The sequence below is a fragment of the Pan troglodytes genome, chromosome 5 (genome assembly GCF_028858775.2).
Source record: "Pan troglodytes isolate AG18354 chromosome 5, NHGRI_mPanTro3-v2.0_pri, whole genome shotgun sequence".
NCBI classification, from domain to species: Eukaryota; Metazoa; Chordata; class Mammalia; order Primates; family Hominidae; genus Pan; species Pan troglodytes.
The window spans coordinates 129,157,560-129,175,985 of record NC_072403.2 but is presented as its reverse complement, the minus strand read 5'-3'; the positions used below and the strand labels follow the sequence as shown (position 1 = coordinate 129,175,985).

General features: G+C 43.5%; 1 protein-coding gene across 3 annotated transcripts; it reads right to left on the bottom strand.

Annotated features, from left to right (window-relative positions):
* Window positions 1-3,868: 3,868 nt before the first annotated feature.
* On the bottom strand, window positions 3,869-13,947 carry VGLL2 (vestigial like family member 2). Of its 3 annotated transcripts, none has more exons than XM_001162679.5 (4): window positions 13,130-13,947; window positions 10,487-10,796; window positions 7,910-8,431; window positions 3,869-6,538 (listed from the first exon to the last, which is right to left on the bottom strand). In XM_001162679.5, exons 1-4 carry the CDS (start codon window positions 13,208-13,210, stop codon window positions 6,498-6,500), a joined length of 954 nt encoding a protein of 317 aa, XP_001162679.1. In that variant the 5' UTR covers window positions 13,211-13,947; the 3' UTR covers window positions 3,869-6,497. The 3 variants fall into 3 exon arrangements, with proteins under 3 accessions (XP_001162679.1, XP_003950959.1, XP_009450164.1); XM_009451889.3 differs by lacking the exon at window positions 3,869-6,538 and adding an exon at window positions 6,552-6,683; XM_003950910.4 differs by lacking the exon at window positions 7,910-8,431.
* Between the last annotated feature and the right edge of the window lie 4,479 nt (window positions 13,948-18,426).

Here is an 18,426-nt window from a genome sequence, read left to right as displayed (position 1 = left end):
TCAATGTGAGATGATGGTGTCTGATGTTACTGTTTTAATTTATTAACTAAATAGTTTGGAACTGTTAAGTAAAAAATTGTGAATAATTTTTCGTCTCAGCAATTCCAATTGAATATAACTTCATAGTTGTTTTCCCTCTGGAGATAGGCCTTTTCCCTAGATCATTTCTTATGCCCTTTAAAAAATATAAGTGAATAATGTTTTTAAAAGAAGTATTTGAACAAGGAAGAACAAACATCATAAGCCCTGTTCTCTATGTTTCTTACCAATATCTGTCTGTCAGCGACCTATTGTCAGTTTCTGAGTGTAGAGAAGAAACTGCCTGAGGTAAAAACGGGATTTCACACTCCACAAAGCAAGGTGGAATACTACTAATACAGCACCTTTAGGCAGTGCTTCTAAAGATAGCAGGAAATTCCATAAAAAAGCTGGTACAATGGGAAAAAAGTCATTTGATACTAGAGGGAAAAAATCCAATCACTTATACATTGGGCATAACAGATTATACATTGGGTAAAATACTCTTAGAAGAAGAAAACATGAAATAGGGTTGTACCGGTAAAAATAAATTTAACAATAACTCATTTTTTTATCCCATTTCTTGATAATACCATCATTGCCAAAGGGCCAATAATGTAGTCGCCAAAAATAAGAGCAACACTATAGTTTGAGAACCAGCAGGAAAAGAAATGAGTTTGGGACACTCCCATCAATGATCCCAATCATAACTGTTGTTTCTAGCAAGTGTGTGCTTAGAATTTTAAGATCCTTAATTTTTGTTTCTGAGTGAAAAGAATTTTTATTTGAAGTATTCTAAAGAAGCTTCCAAATTATAACATAAACAGAATATTTTTCTAGTTGTAAATACGGTAGAGATTAAAGTATGTACTCCAAAAATACACGTTGGTAAAAATTTTTAATTGCCTATAGATCGTTTAGAGTGATGCAAATATTGATTAGGAATAAAAAAGTTTTAATTCTTTAATTTCATTGTTGAAAGTTTAGTTTACCTTTAACCTAAATTTCTTACATGTAATCATAATATGTTTATTCATTTATACATTTTTGATAGAAAGTGGAAACAATTATGAGAGGATAGTTTGAGCAAAGCCATTGTAGCCATTTTGAAACACTTGGAGATAAGCAGAAGTAGCGCTTACTGAGTCTAAGGACAAAACAAAGGAATAGGAAATATGCTGCTGCTGCTTTTCTAGGTGAAATAACTGAATTCCAGCAAGGCAGAGCAAATTTGGATGTCTCCATTTTTGTTTTAGAGGAACTTAGTTTCACAAGAATACACCGGAAACTCACAGAAATACTATAATTTGAGGTAGATCTGACACTGTGTTGTGGAGAACTTCAGATTTTTCTCCTACTGAGTTAACTCAGTAATTTCAAAGTGAAAAATTCCAAATGAAGGGTCACATGCTTTACCAAAGTAATAATTATTCTAGTAAGGTATATATATATATATATATATATATATATATATATACACACACACTCTAATAAGGTGTGTGTGTATATATATACATACATTCTAATAAGGTGTGTATATATATATACACACACACACATACACATACATAATGTATGTATTTCTCTAAAGATTAAAAATTAATTCCTCGGCAAAATATCTTACTCTTTTCCCTAGAAAAGAAAATTTGCCTGTCTCTTAAAGTCAACTTGGATTAGCAGAATCACCTCTGCCGACACTTGTCAGTGGCCACTCCTTGCCTGGACGTGATATTTGGAGGTCATGGCTGGAAACAAATGGGAGCTGTTTTTGGAGGCTGCATTGCCTTTTTAGGTTATGAGGGTCTCTCTGTGTTTAGGATAACATGATTGACAGCTCCATTCTAGCTCCAATTAGCACCCTATAATTTATTAGCTTCTGCTTTCAGATTATGCGTTAACTTCACAAATATTTCAACCACGGAAACAGCAGCTATCAAGTGTCTCTTTCTTGATCCAGCCCTCTGGGGCTGGAGTGAAATACAAGGAAAGAGAAGTACAGTTGGTCTGTCAAGTGAGAATAATCATTTGTGCCTGTGCCTGTCTGAGGGCATAATGTCTCTGATTTCTCTCTAGGTCTGCATCTGTGTGTGTGTGTGTGTGTGTGTGTGTGTGTGTGTGTGCGTGCGTGTGTGTTATATTTGTGGATAGATTCTATTTTGCAGATACCATATTTGTATTATTAGAGTTTTATATTTATAGGCAATAAGCAAGAATTGGTATTTAGGAAATGTGAAATTTATGTTTGCTTAACCCTGCTGCTTGTATAAATGTCACAATTTCAGTTACATACAGACAGCAATGGTAATAATGATACTGTCTAATATTTATTCCTTTACTCCAGATTTTAGGAATATATAATAAATCTTAAAAGTCTAGTAAGAAAAAATGAAATATACAGAGAAAACAGCTTGGCAAGCACAATAAAAATGTGAACTATTTGCAGGTGAATTGTCAACAAACTGTTAAGGCAATTTTACAAAGTGATCTTAGGTTTTTCAGTTTCATTTATTTTTAAAGTATTTTCACATATCTTTCCATTTTTCTTCCATGCTTAGATGACATCCTAATGAATTACATTAATAAATTCAATGTATGGACATAGCATTTACATGAAAGCAGTTTGTTTAAGTTCTATTTATTTTTTATCCCCTCCAACTCCAAAGTAATTGATCACTAAGTACTTAAAAAAAGAGCTTCTTTACTTTGACAGAATATGTGCACGCCTGCACAAAAATGCAGGCTTTTTGATTCTAAGCAAAATGAAAATTAAAGTTACCTAAAGAGTTGCTTTTTCCAGATGCAGAAGGGCACAGAAAATACAGTACTTACCCAGAAAGAGTGAAAAGAGAAGTGTTCAGTCAGGGTTTCTGAGTCTCAACACCCACCATCTCCCATCCAGACCCAAATCAATCTTAAGATATTGCTAGAATTTGCCATGCATTTAAATAGAACTTCAAAGGGGAAATGAGACGGGATGGCAACTCTTTTTACACTGAAGGAATAGAACAGATAGAATTCCCTGTAGCTGGGTGACCGAATTCTCAGCCAGAGTGCAATCGGCAAAAGGATTACTTGGTGGTGGAGAGCCGTCTCTTTCCTTTTCATCACCTCTCCTTCAACCTAGGCCAAGTGCAAAGGGAAAGCCGTGGGCAAAGAGGACACTAGTGCCAACGGGGGTGATTAGAGGAGAATGTAACCTTTCTCTGAGCCCCCTGACCAGGTATAACATATGTAAAAATGTCATGTTTGCCTTTCCTCATGCCATCCCACATTTCCTTGAATGTCCTTTTTACAACTACTAGAACCTTTTCAAATCTGCATGGTTTGACTACTATTAGCAAGACAGGTATGAGAGTTCATATTTTGTGTGACTTGAAGTAAGCCTGAAGAATGTCAGTTGGGGCTACCATTTCTCCAAAGTTCTCTTTGATGCTCTTATTACACAGAACCAAATCATTATGGATCTAGGTCATCTTGCATTTCTACCTTAGGAAGGTGTGGAATGGAGGGAAATGCTGTGGTTCGCGTGTCATACGTGCCAGGTCGCTGGAGCCTGGACTGGCTCAGCAGTCTGGACGGTCTGTTCAGGACCGCCCCAAAGGCCAATTCCAGTGAATGAGTCTCCTCACCAGCAACCTGATATTCAGGTCAGATGTAGCTTAGGAGAGAAGTTTCAGTAATCAGAACCTTGTGGGTGGGAAAATGTTCCCTGTGGGTTCTGATCACAGATCTTGTGAGTGTTAACGCAGGTGGGGTACAGGTAAACAACCTCTTCCGGCGGGGAATATGTGGAGATGTCCAGCAGAGAATGCACTGCCATGTATTTAGTAGCAAATTCTGAAAAGCACACTGGGACTTAATGCATTTTATTTACACTTGAATATACTAGGGATTCATGCCAGTGGAACATGGATTAAAACAATCCACAGAGAAGTCCAAAGTTAATTTTAGTTATTGCTTCAATGTCCAAACCTCAGGCTAACTCTTACACAGCTTGATTAGGTTGGGTGTGAAGAATTTCAGAGTGGTGAAGGCTGTTAAATACTGAAGTGAATAAGAGAAGCAATAATAATTCCCTCCTGGAGAAGAATAGAGAGCTGTACCTGACTGAATGGTCTAAGTAGTGTCATTTGATGGAGTTTGAACAATGTCCTACGACAGTTCCTTTAAGACTTGGGCTTCTGTAAATTCTACCAAAGCATCATCAATCTGTGCTTCTCTGACTTTTTTCCTTTCTTTATGCATCTATTGTGGAGAAAATAAGCCCAACGTTGAAGAGCAAAGAGACAAATCAGAACTGGACAAGCAGTCACGCAGCGAATAACAGTGCAGCCCTGCACGGGGGCTACCTGGGTTTGCAGCCTGACTCTGCCACTGACAAGCTTCATGACTGGGCAAATAATTTCTCCTCTGTGTGCCTGAGTTTTCTAATAGGTAAGAAGGAGAACATCATAATAAATAGCATACAGAATTGTTGTGAGGTTTAAATGAGTTAATCTATAGAGATCAGTGCCCAGTACGTGATAAACAATTAACATTAGTTATGATTATGATTATTGTTATCACATGTGATGCACATAATCATAGAGTACCTTCCATCAGAGTGCAAACCATATTCCTGGAATGATCATATGTACTTCACAGGTAGCCAAATGACAGAAAGAGGGTATGGGGAACTCTGCCAAGCTCATGCTGTGAGTTAGATCCCTTAACTGCTTCCAATTCTTGAGACTTATCCAAGATAAATTATATTTGCCTCTCATGTTATAACGAAGATCAAGATTTGAACTAATATTTTTATGTGTTAACAAGGTACAAGGGTAATCTGAGCAGCACACAAAATCTCTCTACTGGGCACTTTTGTGAAAGAACAGAAATAACTTTGGTATCAAGAGGAAACAAGGGGAAAAACTACCAGTTTCTTTCTTAAAAATCTTTTTTGCCTAGTGAGAGATTTGGTTTCTTAGCCTAGCTTATTAAAATATAAAATAGCCAATATTTCAAAAACACTTTTAACTGATGACTCTACTGTCTTGAGTCTAGAATTAAACATGTAACAATAAATCTTTTCTGGAAAATAATAAATCTGTACCAGGTAGTGCTTTTTGTACCATCTTTGCTTCTAACTTCTGAATGTTAACAGGCAAGCCCTTGGCCTCTGTAGGCCACAATTTTCTCATCTGTAAAACAGACAGGGGTACCTAACTTCTCATTCTCCAAGGTTGATGTGAGATGGAAACAGCTAACAGATTCATAGCACAGCAAACACGGTGGAAACACAGAAAGATCTATCTATCTATCTATATATATGTAATATTACTGACATCAAATCATACTACTGTGTTATTTTATTCTACTAGAAAAAAACTAAGTTATTTATTTTCTTTTTATGAAACAACACAGTGAGCTCATAGTAAATAGACATCTTTAATGTTCATCTCTTCTTCCTTATCAGCTTCAGCTTTGCCCACGCACAGACCCTTTCCCCTGTCCCAACACTAAAGTGACCAAATCACAACCAGTGAGACTGAGAAAAAAATTCGAGGTAATGGAGACTTCATGTACATTTCTTCCCCTTGTGGTGATTCCTAGTTCTTCTCCATGGAGACAGTTGGGGTCTCTCCTTGCTTTTTACATCCAGAGGATACAGGGACAGAATTCGTGGGAGAGAAGGCAGAGAAGGGTTTCTTCTTTCATCATAAAATGTTCCTTGTAAAAAATATGATATATATGCATACATATATATATATAATATACCCAGTGCAATTGCAATTGTTCTGCCAAATACTGAGAACTGCCACCTTTGGTGATGTATTTCTGGAGTTTTCAACAGTTGTCTAACAACAGCTGCATTTTAGTAAGACTTGGGCAGGTGGCTCCAGATAAGCCACTTGCCACTCACATTCAGGCTGAGGCTTCCATGTTCACAGTCCAAAGGAAAAAAGTGTATCTTTGTGTCTGGAGTGGGCATTGTAGGGAAGGGATGGGGAGGAAGGGATCTGGAGGCTGAGAGGTGAGGAAGAAGGAATTGACTTCTCTTTACTTCTCTACCACAGTCTTAGATGCAAGTACACATACAATTTAAAATCTGACAGTAGTAGTGCTATAATCACACTACCTAACAAAATAATTCACATCAGCATAAAAAATATTCACACCAAAAAGTTTCATTTTCTTTCCCCCGTTCCAAGAAAGCTTATGATATCATATCACCTGACTCAGCAATCTCACCACAGATATTTCCAGTGATTCGGCCAAAAGTCATTAAACATAACTCAGTCTTTGGATTTGCTCTTTCAGCAGCAGGACTTATTTTTAGATGAATTTCTGTAGTTGTGGTTTTTGGTTTTCCCAACACACTGAGAAGTCTGAAGTCTCTGCCTTCTCCCATGTCCTCATCCACGGAGTGAGAGGCACAGATGCTGAGCCTCCAAGGCTGGTCAGAAGGGAAGGGGAAGGGGAAACCCTGGGTCAGCAGATCAGCTCAGGAGGGATGCACCACAGAGGGAATAACGACGAGCTGCAAACCAAGATCAGAAGCTGTTACAAACCCACTCCATTTCAGCTCTGAGTGCCATCAATTGCACTATGCAGAGACCTACAGGGAAGAAGGTGGGCGGTCTAAAACCAGTACACATCCTTGCTTTTGTCCTGAGGCTGCAAACCTGAAAATAGAGAGAAGATAAAAGAGAGAGGAGGTGGAGAGGGAGGGAAAGAGAGGGAGAGGGAGAGAGAGAAGAAGAAAGAGAAGGAGGAGGAGGAGAAAAAAAAAGAAGAGGAGGAGAAGGAAGAGAAAGGGAGGGAGAAAGAAGGAATGGGGGAGGGAAGGCACAAGATATTTAAGGAAAGAAGGACAAAACACCACTGTTTTATTGTGAAAGTCACAGACTTCACCTAAAGTTGGGGGCGGGGTGGGGAGGGGGGCGGTGACTGAAAGTAAAAGCAAAGCAAACCGAAAAGTCAAATCACTTGAGGAAAGGGGCAGTGGGCAGACTATAAAGCCAGTGATTGCACTTATTATGTAACTATTTCTTTCATTTGCCCTAAAAATAAGAAAAGAAGGCAAAAAAGCAAGCCCTTATTAGACTGTACGTTGCAAATACTTTAAGCCAAAGACTTAGGATTGTCATTTTAAAATATTCTTTAAGATTTACATTTTTAAGAGATCTATTTTATTTGGCAATTAACTTGATACCAGGATCACATTTTTCTTTCCTTACAACTATCACTAGGTGACAAGATCCCCTAAGCCACAGAAGATTTTAAATTGTACTCTCAGCAGCTACTCTAGATCAGCGCTGTCCAATAGAAATACAATGGGAGCCATAAGCATAATTCTAAATATTCTAGTAGCCACAATTGGAAAAAAAGTAAAAAGAAACATGAAACTTTTAATAATCGATATGCAATGTGTTGAAAATATTTCAACATGTAATCAATATAAAAGTATTAACGAGATGAAGCTTACATTCTTTTTCTGCACAAAGGTTTGGAAATCCAGTGTGTATTATACACTGACAGCACATCTTAATTCGGCCTCACCACGTGCCAAGTGCTCAGTAGCCCCAAGTGGCCAGCGGCTACAGTATTGAACAGCGCAGAGCTAGAACTTTTCCACTAAATTTTATTATTATTATCATTATCATTATTATTATTATTTTAAAAGTCCTCTGTAACATTTACCAGCCAGGTTAGGGTAGGGTCCTACTTTCTCATCCCGCCTACACGCATGGCACAGGGCCATCTATCAGTGGAAACACGACCGTGGCATGCAGATCCTTGGGCCACAGAATTCAAGGTCTCCAAGGAGGATTAAGGGGTCTAGGCACAGCCCAGGGTCGGGTACGGGGCCGAGCGGCTCCGCGGAGACCAAACTTCTTCCTCTGCTTACCTGAGTCCACGCTGAGGCCCAGACCCTGGGCCACGTCCCCCGAGGGGCTCGCGAAGGGTCCCCCGGGCCCGGCCCACGCGGCGCCCGCCGGCTCGCCTTTGCCGGAGAGCTCGCAGGGAGGACTGCCGGGCGCGGGCGCCGGGGCGGTTGCGAGGCGGGCCGGGCGCCCCGAGGCGGCTGGCATCAGCAGCGGCCCATAGCGCGGGTCGAAGTGCGGCGCGTAGACTTCGTGCACGGCGGCGGGGCGCGGGTAGGGGGCGGCCTGGGCGCCGAGGGCGCTGCCCAGGGCGTAGGGGTGATGCGGGTGCGCGTGGTGCGGGTGCGCGTGGTGCCAGGGCTCCGTGGCGCCCTGGTGCAGGTGGCCATGCAGCGCGGCGGGCGAGTAGGGGTCGGCGGCGGCGAAGGGCAGCTCCGAGTGCGCGGTGGCCAGAGGGCTGCCCAGCGCCGGGGGCACTGGCGCCTGGTACCCGCTGTTCCAGAAGGAGGCGGGGAAGCTGCGCTGGCTCATCGGGAAGGAGCAGTCTGTAGGCCGGCCGGGGAGGCGGAGTGGAGGAAAGGAAAAGAGGTGCGTGTCACTGCGGCTGGACTCAGCGCCGACCTGCACGTCCCGCCCGAGAGACGAAGGCGCCGGGCGGGCACAGGGCTGGCTAGCCATGGCCGGGGCTGATGGGCAGCCCCCGCCTCTGCAGCGGCGTTTTTCTAAGGGGGCTGCAACCTGTGAAAGCGAGGTGGGGGAACTGCAAAATGGGGGCTTCTGGGAACCCACGAAAAGGAGGCCTGCTTCCTCCCATTTCGCAGCCGAGTCCTCAGTGCGGAAACCAAGTGGCGGGTAGAGTAGTAACAGCGGAGAGACTCCCTCCCCGACTCAAGTCCTTGAAGCTCAAGGAGCTTCCCGCGACTCAGCGCAGCACGGTCTCCCTTTCCTAGCCTTAACCTCTCCTCAAGCTAACGATACCTCTTCCCACTCTTGGTCGGCCGCCTAGTGATCTCACTACCCCCTCTCGCGTTTCAGCCTTCTTGCTCCAGAAAATGTGCCCCCCACCACCTAACGTCTCTGACAGACTGAAAGTCCATCGACATATTTTGAAGTCTTGCTATTGTTAGTTTTCTTTCTAGAAACCTTCTTTCAAATATTTTTCTCCAAAAACTCAAGCAAAAGAGTAAACTAGTCGCATTAAAGGGCAGCTCTATTATTTGCACAGAAGGACACGAATAGACAGGTCTTTTATCCTAAGTTTTCATTAACTTTTGTATCAAAGCGAGGACGCCAGGGATAATAATAATTATTATTACTATTGTCAGTGTCACTGTTGGTTCCTAGCCCGTGACAGCATTTTAAGAGAACAGCGTTTAGATCAAATTTGTTGCCATTAGTAAGAAGGGAGAGAAAGACAGATATTTAATTCATGGAACCTTTATGGAACACCTCCTCTGTGGAAGGCATCTGCACGATAAACTAGAGAATTTTAAATGATTTGAAAATGCATTCTAAGTGGTGAAGAGTCTTCCTGTTAAACATATTTAGGCAGAGAATAAAAAGAATGTTCTGTATTTAAAATGAATGTTTTTTGGATCTTGTCTAAGGGCAAGCCTTATGCAAACTGCCAGCGTCTCTTAAGGGGGAAAAAAGGGGGTGAAGGTTGTAATTTCCCTCCCAAAGACAAATGAAAATTTGTTTTTGTTTTTACAACAAAGTCCCCCTTTCTCAGTACACATCAAATACAGCTTAGTGAGCCAAGTTTACTTAATGGTTCCCCCACCTTTGTTTTGTTGGTAATAAAGGGAAGTTGAGATTTCAGAATAGAAGGGAGATTTAGTTGAGTTGTCCAACAAATAATTGTCCTAGGGTAGAAAAAAGCAGTGCTTTGTGGGGGAAGGTAGAAAAATAAAAAGGGGATGTGTTTTGGGAAAACTCTTAGAGGTGTTCTGGCTGTATCTAAATTTTTGTTTCTTTGTTATTTTACTTGCTATTGAGACGCTTCTGCTTCAAGATTTCTCAAGTAATCGGAGCCTGGTGAAAGGCAAAGGTAGGTTTTAGGAGACATTCTCAAACAGGTTTTGCTTGCATGGAGCTCTAGAACGGTTTCCTCTGGGAAAATGTTGGCAGATTGGGAAAGTGCTCTTTAAGTCCTTGGCGATGAAGCTCCTTCACTCACTGGTTTGGGAGGGTGCTGGAAACCTCACGTTTTTGACGGCATATTTGCATCCATTTTCTTGTTGGAGTCTTACAGCCTTCTCTGGGGTTAGGAGGGTAAGTGTTATTCTACTTTAAGAGAGCAGTAAATAGAGTGACCTCAAAGAGGTTGAGACTTGCCCAAGGTTATATTGCTAGGAAGTGGTGGAACCAACACACAAACCTAGGTCTTCCAATTCCAAGGATAGTGTTTTTTCCAAGGAGTTTTTTCTTATATCCATGCCCTTTACCCCTGCGTTTTCCTTACCCTTTCCAAATGCTCCTCTGCACACCTTCTCTGACACCTAATATTCTTTTCAGCTGCATGTTTTTAGGCTCCTGTAGGTGAACCCCAGGCTGAGAGGACCCCCTATGGGTCCTTCCCAGCAGTGCCCTATACTCACCTCGCCAGGGCCCAGAGCTCCTTGGTGCTTTGCTGCTGGTACAGCTAGGAGAGTAGCTGCTGGGTTGGCTCAGGGCCCTGCTGAAATGTTCATCCACCACGGAGCTGATGTCCCCCTGGAAATAAGTGAAGAGGACGCAGCGGGAGTTGATGTACTCTGCCTCTGGTGGGCGCTCTTTCTCTGGGCTGCCTTCTTCCTCTTTTATACTGGCTGGGGTTTGGCTGGAAAATGAGGAGCTGCCGCTGCCACTGCTGCTGGGGCTGGCATTGCACTCCTGCGCTTCCTGCATTTTGGAGTAATAGGCTAGTTTCTGTTCAGAGAGAGAAAGAACAGAGATATCAATTTCAAAAGCGATGGCAAATTCGGTTCAGACTGATTCCCTCATGCTAATCTCTAGGTATTTATGGGGAAACTGGCATATGGGCTTAAGCCTTGTGCTGTTAACATAAAACTAGCAATAGCGGGGCAACATAGTTAGCACGCCTCCCAACCTGCACCCAAGCAAGGATGGGCTTCCTTAAAGGAAGATTGCTGTCCTTGGTCCCTCTGACTCCTAGAAAATTTCTCCTAAAATGTCTGGGTGAAGGTTTCAGGAGACACCTAAGCAGCTAGGTTTAGAGCTGAGCTTGACCTCATAGCTGGGCTCAGGGCAGATATATTTTTAAAATCAGACTCCAAGGGTAAAGGGCACCCAAGTCCAGATAGAGCCTGACTGTTCCTTGCCTGAGAATCCAGGGCAGAAGCACAGGATACAGGATAAACATCCTCCTGATGAAATGGGGGGGGGGCAACCCCCTACCCCTACAAAATCCACTCCCTGCAACTAGGAATGTGTGAAGGAAAGCAACCAGGAATGTAAAGGAAGAAATGCCACAGAAAGTTTGAAATAATTACATTTAGTAATGAATTGTGTGGGGTAAAAATCTGGGGTAACATGACTGGGGAAATACGGATCATTTTAATAAATGCAAGTTGATTTTTTTTATTACCCCTACATCAGTTTTTAAACAGATCTTCTCTTTAATAACGAAAGACCAGTGGATTACGAGTATGTCCACCCCCATCATCTCCACACACATTGAGGAAATGATAAAAAGGAGCAGACAGAAGAAAGTTAAGATCCTGGCTGTGAGGTGGGGTAAATCGGCATGTCTCATAGTGATTTTAAAAAGCAGGCGCAGCTTCTGTGAACATTTTCTTAGAAATGAGCAATGGACTGAATGAAGTGTTAAAGCATTCTGCAGGCAGAGATGGCCTTGAAGAGGCGGCCCGAGTCATACAAAAATGAACAGAGATCTTCATGCAATAGATTGGTTCGGGGTCTGGGAGAAGAAAGGGCCAGTCAGAAAACCAATCCACCTCTCTCCTCTTTGCTTGCCATAGTCCCACCCTGGGAAGAAGTACATTTCAGAAGCTGGAGCCAAAAGGTTTGAAATAATTGGGGACAAAACGATGTAAGATTTAGCAATATCACCACTTCCTAAATGCCACCTTCCCTACAAGAGGAACTCTGGTGATTCTTAAAATTAACACTGAGGCAAAACAAACTGCAAGTTGTGAAGTTTAAAAGAGAAGAGGAGGTAAGAAAACAAAAAGTGAACCCTATCCGGTCCATCATTAATTCATCGGGAAATTTTCGAATAGACATTTTAAATTTGCAGGCAAAATTAGCAAAAGCATCCACTGGGGCATTGGGGTGTATTTCAATTTCCCCAAAGCAGGTGACCAAGCTCTCACTTTCCAACCTGGAGGGGACCCCTACGGCCTCCCAGGTGTATGATTTCATTCTTTTCCTGCACTACTGTCCTCAGTTTCTGCTACCTCAGCTGAGGAAATGGAAGGAAAATGGTTCAAACAGACGCAGCCTGAAGACAAGAGAAACTGGCAGAATTAAATGGAACTTGAAGAGTTTGCAGAACCCGGGTTGAGTGGTCTTCTTAAAGTGTTTGTTGGAAGCAGGGCTTCCTCATTCACCTACTCAGGCTGGAGAAAGGCAAAGAATTGTCTATCAAGCTCGCCTCTGCCGGGTCAGTCGCACTCCGGATAATGCTCCCAGAACTTCGCAAAGGAAAAAAGTATAAAACTGCGCGGTGCTCTTTGAAATGAATTCGCTGGATCTGGAATTAATTGCCCTGGTCGCCAGAGAATTGAAACGGAAGAAATTATTCCTGAGATAAACTTGCAGGGATGAGAACACCGGCCCTTGCATCTCAGAAAGAGGCTGGCTGGCCTTTGCTTTTGGTTTTGTTGTTACTCTCACCATTGGGACCAAAGTTTGGTTTTTCCTGCGTCAGCTTTGCCTGCATTTCCTGGTACCTGCACCTGGCTTGGAAGAATCTGGAGTCCGACAGACCCTAAGAAGAAAATCCAGCCCGTGCCATCTTCCTCTGATTATTCCAGGGAAGACCTAGGCTCACATTAGCAGGGCTTAGCTGCTTCCCGAGAGCAAACAGGCGAGCTAAAGGGGTTAGCTAATTGCACTACCAACTGGGGGCGGCTCCGGCAATCCCCGCATCCCGGCTGCGCCGGTCCTGGTCGGACGCCCGAGACGCGCGGAGGCGCAGCAGACCTTGGCGTACAGGCCGTGCCGCCGCAAGCGGGGGGCGCTCACTCCTTCCCAAAGTCCCCAGAGGAGACACGTACCTGGTGGTAGGGGGTGTAGGCGGCTGCGAAGTAGGGCTGCGGAGGACCATAGACTTGGTACATAACATCCAGACAGCTCATGACTCTCCGCAGCGGAGACGGTTAAGTGTTTTTTCATTAACTCTCCTTCCCCGGAGCTCAGGGGTGCTGCATGGGCGGCGCTTGGACCCGCGCTCCGGAGTCATCAGGCGGAGCGAAGCCAGCGCGCTCCGCGGCTCGGAATCCAGCTGGCTCGCTACCCTCCCACTCCTGCGATTTTACTCCCGACCGCGCTCCAGGGCAGAAGCGCCTGAGCTCCCGCTAGTGGGCATTTAAAGCCCACGCCCGGCGGGCGTGCTGACGCCACTCGGGGGCTGCGGAGCGGGAGGGGGCGGTGGGGGGCGGGGACCGGGGGGCCAATGGGGAGCGAGGGACGCTTGTTGGAGGGGCAGCGAGTGTGTTTCCCGGGGCCCCCCTCTGACAAGCATGCGGCCAAGGGTGCCGGAGACTATGCGGTTTCCAGCGGATCCAAGGCTTCGCACCGCGAGTAGGAATCTCCCAGGACAAAATAGGAGAGAGAGAGAAAGAGAGAGAGAGAAGGAGGCGGGGACGAAGGGATCCGGGCTCATACACGCAGAGAAAGAAAGTTGGAGAAAGGTCTCTTAGGAAAGCCCTTGTCTCATACTGTAGTTGAGTGGGTGCTTCCAGAAGTGCCGAGGTGGGGCAAATTCTCTGCTTTCGGTTCCTGATGATGTGTGGGGAGGACGGTGCTGTCCCTTGGAATCCCCTAGGGAGTCCGGGTCGTGGCAGACAGGATGTGGGAGTCCGGGTACCCCTCCAGGGCGCAGAAGAGCTACCTCTGCGGGGAAATGGCAGTGGCTGAAACCTGTAACCGCTGTCCTCTAATCCACTTCCTTTCGCTCCCTCTAACCTGGTCCTCCCGCCGCCTGTCCCACACCCCAATTCTGCTCTCTTGGGCCGTGCCCTTCTGCCCCTCTAAAGTTCGATCCTGCTCCTTTCTCTTTGATGTTCTCCACCGGAACCCGTTAGCTTCGCATAGATCGCGCCCGCTTCCGGCTGCTCCCGGTGTGAGCTGCTTTCGAGGAGTCCAGGAGGCTTTACCCGGCCTCGGATGTCTGGCTTTTCATGCTGGGGTCTCCTTGGCCGGGGTCCTTTAAAGTTTTGGCAACTTTGGGGACAAGGACTCGTTGGCGCTAAGAAGAAGCATACTAGGACCCCTACGCAGAGAGGTCTTTTGCTGCCTATTCAGCCGGTAATACCAGCTGCAATGGTATGTTTCATTTTGGAGAGCTGGAAGTATATGCACTCCAACTACAAAACCTTCACCCCTTTCTCTCTCCGGCCCTCCCTGAGAGGTCTGCTGGCTTCGCCCTCCTTCCTGCGACCCTACCCATCCTTCTCAAGCCTACCCCCCACCAAGCCCTCTGGAAAGGGGGTGTAACAGTGGAGTCTTCAGTTCTATAAGTTTAAGAATGCATTGAGACAAGGCTATGTCCATGGCTGGGTCAGGTGGCGGAAGGGGCATTACGGGAATAGAGGCGGGCCAGACTTGGGGGGACCAAGGGAACAGGTTGGGAGCATTAAGAGTCTAGACTCAAGAAAGAGGCAGCATGGATTTCAAACCCTAGTTATTCCCCAGCTTAAATACAACAGAAAGTCTTTATAGAGTCTCAGGCTGTAAGACTGAATAAATGAACCCTTGAAGATCTATTTGTGTTTTAAAAGTGAGTATTTTAAGCCAAATTGTTTTAGGGTTGCAGTTTTTGGTTTTGCCCAATTTATAGATGGGAAATGGCTCCGTGTCTCCAAATGCTTGTAACTGGTGAGCCATCTTGAGCGATTCGACAATTTCCTTAATTAACAACAATGTAATCTATGTAAAGTTTTGTAATCAATAAAAAGTTAAAATAAAGACACTCTTCTAGTACATTTCCATGCAAGCCTCTTTTCAGGGGCCAAGCTGCCTGTTGGATGAAATCCGCCAGCTTCTGGAGCTTCTGATTATCCAGGCGCAAGGGTGAAGCAGAACATCCATCCCACCTCCACCCCAATGTGCCCTCCCTAGGCGTTTCTGAAGATAGGTACAACCACCTATCATCATTTTCTTTGGGGCAAGAGAGGAAACCCTCATCCGAAGAGCCACAGTGCGCTCTTCTGTGTGCGGGAGATGGGGAGTTCAGGTCCCAGTCTCGCTGGCCGCTGCTGCTCACCCTTTCTGCTGGGTCGGCTTCACCCAGGCCCGCAGGAGTACAGGTGTCAACGCAACCATCGCACCAGGGACTCCACGCGGCGGGTGGGTGTGGCCCCGGAGGGTCCGGTCCCCCACTTTCGCGCAAGTCCCGCAGTCCCTCCTTGGACACGGAGGTTCCGCTTTGGGCATCTCTGGGCGTGAACATCGGTGGCTGAAGCCGGCTCCTTTTCGAGCAGCCTGGGCTTGGCAGTGTTGTGCAGGGAGAATGGGGGTTGGTGGGTGGGAAGCGGCGGAAGGCAAGCTCCACTAGCATGTCCAACCAATGCATGGAAACCATGCTTTTGTCCTTGCTCACCTTCCAGTGGCCACCTCCTATTGCCAGTACCCGGTCACTTTGACATTTTTAAATTTTACTATGGCTATAGTACTAGAAGACCTTTTTATTTATTTATTTGCAATTTCCAGAGAAAATCATGACAACCTCTCCAAGTCCAACAAGGCCCAACAGAAAGTTATTTTCGGAAAGGATTACAGGAAGAACGATTTTGCGTATCTCAGACGAAGAAATTGAAGAGAACATTATTCTAGTTGCCTAAGGCTGCTTTACATTCACATTGCTCAATCTCCTCTTACTTGAAACAATTTAAAAAATCTCACTGAAGCTAAGCGAGGGTATGGACTGCACAGGAGTTCGAAGGAACACAAGGAATTGGGTCAGTGAGCATCAATCTAGAATTTAGGAAGGAAACCATTTTATTCCCCCTAAATCCACAGTGAAGGAAGAAAAGCAAACATCCCAGAGTTTTAAAACACGTCCCAAAGATTGGAGAATGTTTCGTCTTTTCTCTATGTCTGAAAAGTTGTCATTTACAGGAGGGTGGTACTTCTCAATCGCATGAGATTGCCTCTTGTTTCTACGCTGAAGCGGAAAGTAAAACACAGCTAAATTTGATCCCCTTTACTCTCCCAGCCATTCAAACCACCAGCACATTATCAAGGTTGAAGAAGTTAGATTTAGATTCAGAGCCTTGGGAATGGGCTACAGGTTGAGAAAATTCTCTTTCCTTCCCTCTGGAGTCCTCTTCCTCAAGAAGAGACTGAAAAACGAACAGATGTCCCTGAATTTGGGCCCCAAGCCCCCAGTGAGATAAACTGTTCCCAGTTGCGTGGAATTGGCTTTTAACTCCTTAACTGGGCAGAGGGAGTATCAAAACTTCTCTTTGAAAAGAATTTCACTTTATGATCGATTAATGGCCATTTATTGAACGGCTAGGAAAGAGCTATATGAAAGTAAATTGCACCAAAATTTCTTTTTAATATCCTAGTTCTATTCTGCAATTCTAACAGTATCTATACTGTGAAAATAAAGACACCTTTAGTCTTGAAGTTAATAAGTGAAATTAAATTACTTTAGCACAAGTAAATGTTTCAAGATAGCAACTCAATGAAATACCTGTTTTCTCTTCAGAAAGGTTTACCTCTCACTTTCATAAACTAGCTGATTTCATTATCTCTGAATCTGTCACTTGTGTCGTCTTATTCTGAAAACCGCAAAGACACTGCTTAGCAAGGATACATGAATAGAACTGATTTGGAGAACTGACTTGCAGCCAGCCAGGCCCTTCGTTGCCAGTGGTTTATTTAAATCATGAGTTGGCATTTCATGTTGCCAACCAAAGGGGATAAACACAATGGTAACCTCATAGATTTTCCCCCACAAACTCATTTTTTTCATGTTTTACTGACAGGAGTTGTGTTTGGATTTGGGAGAGTAGCTGAGAAGATTGTGTGGATTCAAGCTGTTAACAATATTAGTTTAAAACATTTCTGTAAAAGCTGGAGTTTTCAGGCATGATCTGTTAGTTAGGAATAATACTGTAGTAATGGACTGAATGGTGATTTAATTTTAAAGAAAAAAAGGGGGAAATAGAGAAATCCATGCATCCTGAAACTTCACTAAAAAGCTAAGTGGGGAGGAATTACAGTTTGACTTAGTGAAAAAAATATGTGAAAAAAAAAAAAGATGGTTCAGTTATTTTTATACAAACTTTGAGTAGCTCTTAACAGTGCTTCCAGGTAAAAATCTTCTATAGTCAGTTCAAATGAATAGATAAAGTTACTTTTATTGACATATAGATGATTATTACAAGAATGTTGAACTTTTCCTTCTTTACATATTTAAAACCCTATTTTTATGTTATGTACATGTCAACTTTAGCTTTGGTGAAATAATTGCAATCTTTTGAATTTAGTTTATCTTGTATTCATGTTAACATTTGTGCCCATTTCTAAGACTGGGGAATATAACTAAAACCATATTCATCTTTTTAGAAATGAGTTCTTTTTAATGAGTCTCTATGAAATGGTTATATAAAGATAAGATTATACAAATTCAATTCATGTGACCCAATCCTTTAATAATGGTAACATACAAATAGCAAAAAAGGGACACTTAAAATAGATGTGTGTCAAATGTTTTGCCTTGTCATATTTTCACAAGAGAAAAAATTAGAAGGAAATTTACATTGTATAAGATATACTTGGACATGCATAGCTAAGTCTGAGAGCACATATCAATTATTTCTTAATAGGAAGAAATTGCCTTTCATCTCTGCTTTGCCTGGAAAAGTAGCTCTAATTGCTTATAATTTCTGATGCTATCATTTGCTTTTCTTTAAAGACACACAGTTTGGAGAAAGCCTCACAACTAACATATTTGTGAAACTACTTTTGTAAGATATAGGGATATAGAGGAATTTACAGATTCAGAAAGTGGAAGTAGACTTAAAGGATTTAAACTGCTGACTTAGATATTTGACAGTGTTGGTGTTGATCCATTCTCAAACTTCTGTTTATAAACTTGATTTCAGCAGGATGCTGAAGGGATTAAAAGGAGACCACAGCAATAACAGACTGAAGGTGAAGATATCCATCTGAGTGTGGAGTGTGGTGTCCTGTCACTTGTATCAAGAGCTCTTAAAACAGCTTTTAAATAATTCTCATAGGAAGTTTTTCTTTGCATGCATGGAATAATTTTTAGCATGGAATGCTACACTGTCATTGTTTGTTTTATTTATTTGGCACTTAAAAATAATAAAACGAAGTG

Coding starts and splice junctions, on each gene's coding strand:
- VGLL2 (XM_009451889.3), bottom strand. CDS start 13,210: ATGAGCTGTCTGGATGTTATGTACCAAGTCTATGGTCCTCCGCAGCCC. Junction 8,432..10,486: donor GAGCTCTGGGCCCTGGCGAG/GTGAGTATAGGG, acceptor GCCGGCCTACAG/ACTGCTCCTTCCCGATGAGC. Junction 6,684..7,909: donor GGGCCTCAGCGTGGACTCAG/GTAAGCAGAGGA, acceptor CTCTATTTTCAG/GTTTGCAGCCTCAGGACAAA.